Below are 9,078 nucleotides of genomic sequence, written 5' to 3' on the forward strand. Positions count from 1 at the left end.
TATTTTATTTTATTTTATTTTATTTTATTTTGTTTTATTTTATTTTATTTTATTTCATTTTATTTTATTTATTTATTTTAATTTAATTTTTTTTTTGTATTTTTTCCATTTTAATTGATTTTCCTAATTTTTTATATTTACTTATTTCACTTCAGCCGATTACGATTGGTGGCGTACGCTACGTTTTAGCCTCTATGGTGGTCTGTTCGTTGCGCCAACGCTGTACAGTTGGATCAAGGTATCCAGTGCCATGTGGCCACAAACCTCACTACAGACTGCTATTTTCAAAACTGCTGTCGAACAGATTTCCTACACACCCGCTGCCATGACATGTTTTTATTTCATAATGAGCCTGCTGGAAATGAAGACGGTGGGTGAAGCGGCGGCGGAGGTGCGCAAAAAGTTCATACCCACCTACAAGGTAAGAGAATACAAAAAATTATAATAAGTATTTTATTTAATTTCTCATTGCACCCATAGGTGGCAATGTCAATTTGGCCTATTGTTGGTATTATAAATTTTTCTGTCGTACCAGAGAAGAATCGTGTGCCTTTCATCAGTGTCTGTAGTTTAATGTGGACTTGCTTTTTAGCCTATATGAAGCATCTGGAGCATCACCATGTCGATGAAATCGATGGTATATTTGCGTCGAAGGAGACTAAGTTAAAATCTTAGTACAACTGCAATAGTTTTTATCTAAGCTGTACATGTTTTTATAGTTAGGGTATTGAAAAAAATCTGATTTCGAATGTAGAAACAAAGTATATATTTATTTATATATATTTCAAAATTGCTTTCATTTGAAGGATTGAGGAAGAAAACGAAATCCTTAAATATTTTTTAGAAAATTTTAATTCATACAATTCTTTTTTAAACATCAAACAGTATTTCTTATCATAATGTTTGCATAAAAGCCAAACCCAAAATTCTTTTATTATATTTTGTGTATCTTTCTTTTATTCTACTCTATTTTAAATTTTATTTTATTTTATTAAATATGTATTTTTATTTTATTAAGTATGGAAAACATGAATAAAAGTATTTCAGAAATTAATTTAAGATATTAAAAGTTCCAAGATTATTTAGTAGAAATAAAATAGGAGCAAAAATAATAAGTATTCAAATTATTCTTGAAAAATTTTATTTATAAACAATTAAATACAATCCTCGAAGAAATTGAAAAAAATATATATTTCTTCTTCTTCTTCTTTATTGGCGCTATATTTATATGAGCCGAAAAAACTTGTCAATGGACATTTTTGTGAGATCTATTATATTACATAGAATTTACATAAAAAAAACAAAATTTCCAACTCAACAGGGCCCGAATCATGGCAACCGTTATCGGATCGAGTTCGATTCGAAATTTCTTTTTCAGATTACGGCATTCGGTAACGAGCTTGCTTTTTCAATTAAAATTGTATTAGAGAGAAAACGGCTGTAATTTTATTTCATTCGATTCGAATCGGGCTTGTTTCATTAATACGAATATGATTCAATCATTAATATTCCGTAGCCCGTAATTATGGTCCACAGCCCGTCGTTTGAACTGTGTTTCTAGCTTTACTATTTGCAATAACACAGTGCTAGCAAAACTGTTTGCTTTTGACATTTCTATTTGACAACTCCAGCTGTCATTGTGTCCACACCTTTAATAGGGAGTTGTTCGTTTGTGTGTTTATTGGCAACAAATTTTGTCGAAGTTTAGAATTTAGTTTTTTTTGCATTAAAATTCAGTATTTTAGCTAGAGAACACAAATAAACTAAACAGCCGAGATGCGCAACTTTCTTAAGCAACAGTCGCAAGACACTACGGACACCAGTATTGAAAAAGGCGACTACCCACGCGCCTCAAGTGAGTATTGCCCAGATGACTGTGGTGTGCTCGCTACGTACGAAGCACCATTTTGTTGCAAAATATACATAAATATTTATAATATGTTATTAAATATAATTAAGATGGCGTTGTGCTGGCCAGTGTAGTCATATTTGCGGCGTCCTTTTTGCTCATGATGTCATTTTGCTCGCCCTACTGGATTGAGTCGTATGAGGAGACACACAGCAGCTTCAAAAATATGGGTTTATGGGAATACTGCTTCAAGAATTTCGTATATCCATACTACCAATTTCCGCGACAATTCAATGGCTGCCATAATATTTTCAGTCATGTAAGTTTCGCTAAATTAGAGCCAACTAAAAACTAATCCATATTAAAAATAAAATAAACATCTTCATTTCCTTAGGAATATTATGTTATTAGAGAATACCTGTTGCCAGGTTGGCTCATGGCTGTGCAGGCCTGTGCAACTTTAGCCTTCCTCCTGACCTACACTGTATTAACTCTATTATCTTTAGTTATCATACGCTTACCATTGAAGGGAATACTTCAGTATGAATGGTTATTGATACGCATTTCATACTTGTGTACCGCAAGCGCGTGTAAGTAAATTATTTTGAATAAAAAGTTTGTTCAAATTATCCATTTTGATTTGCAGCTATTTTGCTATTTCTCGCCGTATGCATTTTTGGTGGCTGCGCCTACCGTCGTGATTGGCTTATGTATCCTAAATTTAATGTACTCGGCTGGTCATATGCCGTAGCTGTTGTGTCATTTATATTTCTCGGAATAGGCGCTCTGATTTTACATCGCGAGGCACGTTATGCTTATGATTTACGCGGCGAACAGAAAAATTTAGTAATGCAAATGGAAATGCAAGAGCCTGGCTATCAGCCGCCAAGGCATCATCATAGTACATCACGCAGTCTGCATGGCTACATATAAAAAGGGCAAAAAGCGAGCAGCATTTTCAATTCAGTGCTTTGCTACGAAGCACTTTTTTATTCCATTTTACTACTTTCGATTAGTTTTAAGTATGTGTTCACAAAATGTAAACGATAATTTTTTTTTGTATTTCGTAACAAGTTATGCAGACTCTCTTAATATGCACTGAACAAACCGACGGCAGTGTTTATTTTATTTTGAAATCGATAACTTTTTTCTAATAGCATAAGTACCCACATTCTAAGCAAAGAAGTGCCTAAGATTTATAGCTAATTTCATTTACTTTTTAGCTAATTGAAGGAATGTTATATACATATCTACATTTACATATTATTTGTCTTTGTACCTTGAATATTTACAAAATCAGCTTTTACATTTTCAACAACTACAAACCGTCCAAAATTGTATACACATTTTTATACACAATAAAATTAATTAACTTTAGTATGTAGTTCAATGCAAAAATTATGCAACATTGTTGTATGCTCGAATATTAAAATATATTCCTTTTATAATAAAGACAATATACAAATAAATTTTACGAGATTATAAAAACGGAAGCATTAAAATTGTTCCTTCGCATTACCGAGCATTTAAGTGTCGTTCGATGGGCACCCAATGCCATAAGTTCGCTTTTCTTGCTATTGTAATCTTATGCCGCTTTGAAAATCAATAATTCTTTATATTGTGGTGCAATACATATTCAATAACTCATGAATCAACCCATGTAGCACATTCAAGCATACATAAATATGGTGTTGTTGGATCGTTATCATAACTCTTATTCTGCCCTTGCCTGGAACTGATAACACTGCATAACAAGTTATTGTAGAAATCATTCACAGCGATTGAGAAGTTATTGACTATTATTGCTCATTCGAAAAGCGCACCTCACGCGTGTTCATGTATAGTGCTTTTGTGTGAAAATAATACATTTTAATTCTAAAGGTTTTAAGTGCTTTTATAATGAATTTTCGCACTTTTGTTCTCATTGTGGTTTTTGCTCTTTTTGGAAAATGTAAGCGATCTTTTAAATAACATGAATAAATTAGTAACGAAATGCGATTTGAATGTGTTGCCACGATTTTAGCCTAAAAAGTGATGTGAATACTGAAATACTTTTACGCATTTATTTGGTCCATAACATTTTTGAATATCAAGCATCCTAATCAGAGAGAAGAACATTTGTGTACTACATTATTAATTTCCGCTTAGAAAGATATACCGCTTACATACCGCTATACTAAAAGTGTGTGACAAACGGAATTTTTAAGATTAAAAAAGGGTCAAGATCGATCAGTATATACATAAAAATCAATCAATCAGAATATGAATAATCATATTATTATTCTCATATAATCATATTATTATTACCTTACTTCACAAGGGCCCTTACCAACTTTTTTCGAAACTGCCTTTTTCACAGATTTTGGTAGGATGTATTAAAATACACCATCAATAAAAATTTTGAAGTGTTAGTACCAAAAACAACGGATTTACATGCCACTTTTTGAAAAGCCCTAACTGCTTTTGATATTGATTTTATGTTTTTTGATTCTGTAAAATAAAAAATTTGTTGCTTAGGGCCTTTGTGAATTCAGGTGACGATATGTAATGAGCAAAACATACTAATGGGGAAACCCTTAATAAAAAATATTAGCAATTATTATTATTGCTGAAATGAGTATGGCAATTTTCCCATTCTTTTATCTTATATATGTATGTACGTACATACACATGTATACATAAATTTTATGACTCAATGCAGCCGTTGAGTTATCATGCTCTCGAGGGTTGTTGTTGTTGTAGCGCCTTTTGTATCATTTCGCGGGTATGCATTTTACAGTTAATATTGAATAGTAACGCATCTTTACAAAATTTTTAAAAAGTAAAATCAAGTAATGGGGCATTGCATGTAAAATAGGAAAACGATATAGATTTTAAAATTCCATTAAGTATCCCTATTTCAGTAATAACCCATAGCTAAATGACTAGAATTCACAAATAAGTTTAAAAATATTTAAAAAATTTAAATTTCTGTCTTTGGAAAATTTTATTTCATAAATGTTTCCTCTTTTTTAATGCATGCTTTTAAATTAAATATATTTAAAAAAAATATATATATATCTTTTAAATATCAAAAACCAACTTCTACCATGGGAACTGAAGCTAAGCTAGAACTCCACTCCTGACACAAGGACCTTGGTGTTATAATAAAAAATGTTATTTCCAGCAAAACAGTTATGCCTGCATTGATGTAAAGCTACCATTCTACAGTAGAAGCCGCTGCACGGCATAAATATTTTAAAGTTTATTCAATTTTTAATTATTAATTTCCAGCTAAATCAGAGAATGATGCAAAGATCGATCCGCGTATTATAAATGGCGTAGAGGCTCCCGTGGGGAGAACAAAATTTCAAGTTTCCATACGACTAAAGGCACATGATCGAGTTTTCGGAAGCGGCCATATTTGCGGAGGTTCGCTCATTGGACCGAATAAAGTGCTGACAGCCGCACATTGTCTCTACAAGTGAGTGATTTAAAAATAAATAAAACAGAAAAAATATCGAAAGGTATTTTAATACAAATATATAAAGAAAAATTAAATAATTTCATATTTGTGTATATAGTAAATATATATACATACATACGTACATATGTATACTAGAAAAAAATAATAATTATGTTTCATTTATAAATTAGATGCATAAAAAATAAACCTAACTTTATTTATTTTTATCACCTTTCAGTTCAGATAGAAAGCGTTACCGCAAGGCGAGCGAATTTATTGTTGTAATGGGCACACAGAATCGCTACACACGTGTCAATGGTACTATTGTCTCAGGCGTCAGCTCGATTGCCTATATGAACTCCTTTAGTTTGGATACTATGCGTGATGATGTTGGCGTAATGTTTCTGCAGACTGGTTTGCCAGTAAACAAAACACATCTAACAGTTGCGCCGATTGGGCTAAGTAATTACTCGATACCGGCGGGTACGCAATGTCAAGTTTCAGGATGGGGTAAAACTTCGCAGGTGAATAATATTTACAAATGTTCTTTTTATTTACATATATGAATTTTTAATTTAGTATGTACAGTCAATCTGGCTCTGTTTGTAGGTGTACTTGGAAAAAATTGCACACAGGATAAATATGGTATCATGCTGTTCAGAAAAATATTTTAATCAAAATAAGAAAGTGTGCTATCTCTCAATTTGACAAAATATTTTGTAATTAATTAATTGGCCATTGCCAATTTTTAAAAACCCGGGTTTTAGTACCGGCTACCAATTTTGAGAGAAGCGAAGTGATCACGCACATTCCTTTTGTTATGGCTATTTCAATAATGAAATCGCTTTTTTGTACCGGTTACCTTACTTAGAAAAATCCGAATTTTTATTACCGGTTGTAGTTTAAATTTTTGGAGATTTCATCATGTAATTAATAAGCTTGATAAAGAGAATATGTTAGGCCTAACAGATGCGTAAACTTCCCAAAAATGGTGAAGATATGTGTCTTTTAACCTGTGTGGACTTTTTTCCGTCTTAAGTGCTGTATTGACTGCACTACGTATGTATATACATTGACTCAAACAAGTGTTCACGTGCTGATTTTTTTTTTAACATTTACATCGTTTTTATAGTGGCTGCATTTCTTTATTCATTCTGAACGTTTGGAATAAACTTTTTTGTTTATTTATTCTTTAGAACGTTCCTGATGATATGTTGACGTAAATTTCAAACGCATTCTGTTTATTCCGGCTGTGAAATGGGATTATCCGGAATGTATAAAGAAACGCAGCCAGTATGTTTTTTTTGTTGTGTTTCAAAGTTTCAAACCTTATACAAAGTTTAGAAAAATTCAACAAGTTTTCATCAAAATTTTGAGCTTTTTAATCTGAATCTTTACAACATTTTAGGCATGCAGTTTTATAGGCCATATAATTTAAGTCTCATAAAGTGCAAGTTTCAGCGACTGAAAAATCACTTGATCTTTACCATTTTTTTTGTGCTAACTGATTTTCGCATATTTTCCCATATAAGCAAGAATCAACGAGATTTTTAGCCCGCTGAAACTTGCACTTCATTAGACTATAACTGTATGGGATATAAATCTGCATACCCAGAAATATTCTCGAAGTTTTTGTTTAATGTTTGAAACTTTGATTTTTATGGATTTGGGTAAAGCTTCGACAATATTTGTATAAAAAAATAACAACAAAAATTTGACTTGAAAAACATTGTGAATATTTAAAAAAAAGGTCAACACGTGAACACTTCTTTGAGTCACTGTATGTATGTATATGGAAATATATGTATGTACGTATTTACTTGTATTTTCTCGCTTCATGCAGGGTGTCCTATCCACAAATCTGATGATGGCCAATGTGAGCATTATACAGCAAACTATTTGTAAGGTCTCCTACGGCAGTGGACTTCTCCAAGGTATGCTGTGTGCCGGAGTCTTGCTAGGCGGCACGGATTCTTGTCAGGGTGATTCGGGTGGTCCGCTTATATGCAACAACGAACTGGTCGGTATTGTGTCTTGGGGCACTGGTTGTGCGCAACCTGGTTTTCCTGGTGTCTATACTAATGTTACCTACTACCGGAATTGGATAGAGAGCCGGAGTGCTGCAACGATAGTGGGGCTAAAAATCAGTATTTTAGCGTTAAGTGTTTCACTGGCGCTAAGTAATTGCTTCAAATAAAGTAAATTATTTATTTATTTACATAAATACGTAAAACTTTTATTTTTATGATAGCTACACAAGCATGTACATTTTACATACATATGTATGTACATAAATAAATTTATTCTTTAAAATCTTAACAAGTATAGCTTTTTACATTAAATAATGTACAAATGTAAACATACATTTGAGTGAATATTACAAGAATTGAGCATTTTTTTAAGTATGTATGTATATTAAATAGGTATTTTCTTTTTTTTTAAATTTGTAACAACATTGGCACCACTTTGTTTTAAAAAGTCGCTTTCACAAACTCACACAGCTAACTACTAGGTATTAGTATATTAAAATATTATTGTACCAAACAGCAAATATGCATAGTTTAATCAGTTAAAAGAGTATGACCGTACTTTTAACACCGGCAATTTTTATCTTGCGCTTGCTCCTCAGTCAGTTCTGCATCGCCATAACCAAGACGCACCGTACCACCATTACCACCACCCCCACCACCGGGGAATCCTATATTTGGCATGCAACGTGTCTGTGTCATCAGTCGCGATAGTTCGGAATTAGTTGCTACATTCTCCATGCGTATCATTACGCGTTCCACCAGCAATTCCACAGCCTGTCGAATATTGAAGCCAGTGCATGCGCTTGTTTCGATGTAGGGCAAACCATAGCGATCGGCAAGTGCTCGTACCTGTTCATGACTAACCGCACGCGCTGCCTCCAAATCGCATTTGTTGCCACACAACACTACATCCGGATCCTCGGAGTAGGCATGCATGCGCAATTGCTCTAACCAATTGGTGATTTCAAGGAATGATTTCTCGTTGGTCATATCGAAGATGAGCAGAAAGCCCATGGCGTCGCGATAGAAAGCAGTGGTCAAAGAACGAAAACGCTCCTGACCGGCAGTGTCCCAGAGTTGTAGATGAATGCGATGATTGCGGCCGCGATATGTGTAGATCTGTAGAGGAAGTGAAAGTGTTAATATGGTAAGCATGGACTTTTGCAAAAAGTAGATAATTAGTTTTGATTTTAGTTTTGAAAATTGCGAACGTAATAGTAACGTTAAATAGTAAAAACCTATTGCGAAACTCGTTCACTCAGCCGGATGTTAATTAAAAAACCTGTTTAGTCGGAAACACCCTGCATTTAACGTGCCAAATATCAGTATCACCTTGCGCCCGCTTTATTTACTAATTTGACAGTTTAAAATTAAATTCGCGTGCAGCCATTCGGTATAAGTGCAATGCATCTTTTGATATGCAAATTTCTCTCTTACCATTGCAAAATATTGAAAAATTTACTTAAAACCGGAATCAGTGCATGATAAAGTGAAAAAATATTAAGAGAAAAATTGTAAAGTGTTTTAAAATGTATCAATTCCAAGCAACAGGTCGGATTGGTGTGGCTCGCTGTCTGCAGTTCTGCGAGCTCTTCCATTTAAGGTAAAGTGAAGTTCTTAAAGTGAAATTGTAATTGATTGTTAAGTGATCTAATATAATATAATTATAATTAGTTTGGAACGAATTTTCGTCCTCCCTTGTCAAGCTTGGTTTGTAGATAATATACATACATAGTTATAAAATGAAAAAAAAA

General features: G+C 33.2%; 4 protein-coding genes across 5 annotated transcripts in view; 3 read left to right on the forward strand and 1 right to left on the reverse strand.

Annotated features, from left to right (window-relative positions):
- Positions 1-923, forward strand: part of LOC118733400 (protein sym1-like) — a 1,831-nt gene extending 908 nt beyond the window's left edge. The window contains exons 2-3 of the mRNA XM_036462771.1: positions 156-421; positions 481-923. Coding sequence (XP_036318664.1) covers positions 156-421; positions 481-675 — 461 coding nt within the window. The 3' untranslated portion in view covers positions 676-923. The remainder of the gene's footprint in view (positions 1-155; positions 422-480) is intronic.
- Positions 924-1,650: 727 nt separating this feature from the next.
- On the forward strand, positions 1,651-2,862 carry LOC118733402. Its single transcript, XM_036462774.1, has 4 exons — positions 1,651-1,855; positions 1,960-2,168; positions 2,244-2,439; positions 2,496-2,862. The coding sequence occupies exons 1-4, from the start codon at positions 1,777-1,779 to the stop codon at positions 2,780-2,782; spliced, it is 771 nt and encodes a 256-aa protein (XP_036318667.1). The 5' UTR covers positions 1,651-1,776; the 3' UTR covers positions 2,783-2,862.
- LOC118733401 (trypsin alpha-3) lies at positions 2,747-7,520 on the forward strand. 2 transcript variants are annotated; one of them, XM_036462772.1, is made up of 4 exons: positions 2,747-2,871; positions 5,123-5,312; positions 5,533-5,818; positions 7,138-7,520. In XM_036462772.1, the coding sequence occupies exons 1-4, from the start codon at positions 2,769-2,771 to the stop codon at positions 7,489-7,491; spliced, it is 933 nt and encodes a 310-aa protein (XP_036318665.1). In that variant the 5' UTR covers positions 2,747-2,768; the 3' UTR covers positions 7,492-7,520. The 2 variants fall into 2 exon arrangements, with proteins under 2 accessions (XP_036318665.1, XP_036318666.1); XM_036462773.1 differs by lacking the exon at positions 2,747-2,871 and adding an exon at positions 3,632-3,800.
- A 206-nt stretch (positions 7,521-7,726) lies between these two features.
- LOC118734623 (ras-related protein Rab-27A) lies at positions 7,727-8,727 on the reverse strand. Its single transcript, XM_036464326.1, has one exon. It carries the CDS (start codon positions 8,477-8,479, stop codon positions 7,886-7,888), a length of 594 nt encoding a protein of 197 aa, XP_036320219.1. The 5' UTR covers positions 8,480-8,727; the 3' UTR covers positions 7,727-7,885.
- Between the last annotated feature and the right edge of the window lie 351 nt (positions 8,728-9,078).

This window comes from Rhagoletis pomonella, unplaced genomic scaffold (assembly GCF_013731165.1).
Source record: "Rhagoletis pomonella isolate Grant_MI unplaced genomic scaffold, Rhpom_1.0 Rhpom_scaffold_00002, whole genome shotgun sequence".
Classification (NCBI taxonomy): Eukaryota; Metazoa; Arthropoda; class Insecta; order Diptera; family Tephritidae; genus Rhagoletis; species Rhagoletis pomonella.

Bases quoted from the DNA above. Each gene is read 5' to 3' on its own strand.
- LOC118733402 (XM_036462774.1), top strand. From the start codon at position 1,777: ATGCGCAACTTTCTTAAGCAACAGTCGCAAGACACTACGGACACCAGT. The intron at 1,856-1,959 runs GTGAGTATTGCC...AATATAATTAAG, and splicing joins CGACTACCCACGCGCCTCAA to ATGGCGTTGTGCTGGCCAGT. The intron at 2,440-2,495 runs GTAAGTAAATTA...TTTGATTTGCAG, and splicing joins CTTGTGTACCGCAAGCGCGT to CTATTTTGCTATTTCTCGCC.
- LOC118734623 (XM_036464326.1), bottom strand. From the start codon at position 8,479: ATGCTTACCATATTAACACTTTCACTTCCTCTACAGATCTACACATAT.
- LOC118733401 (XM_036462772.1), top strand. From the start codon at position 2,769: ATGGCTACATATAAAAAGGGCAAAAAGCGAGCAGCATTTTCAATTCAG. The intron at 5,313-5,532 runs GTGAGTGATTTA...ATCACCTTTCAG, and splicing joins GCCGCACATTGTCTCTACAA to TTCAGATAGAAAGCGTTACC. The intron at 5,819-7,137 runs GTGAATAATATT...CGCTTCATGCAG, and splicing joins GATGGGGTAAAACTTCGCAG to GGTGTCCTATCCACAAATCT.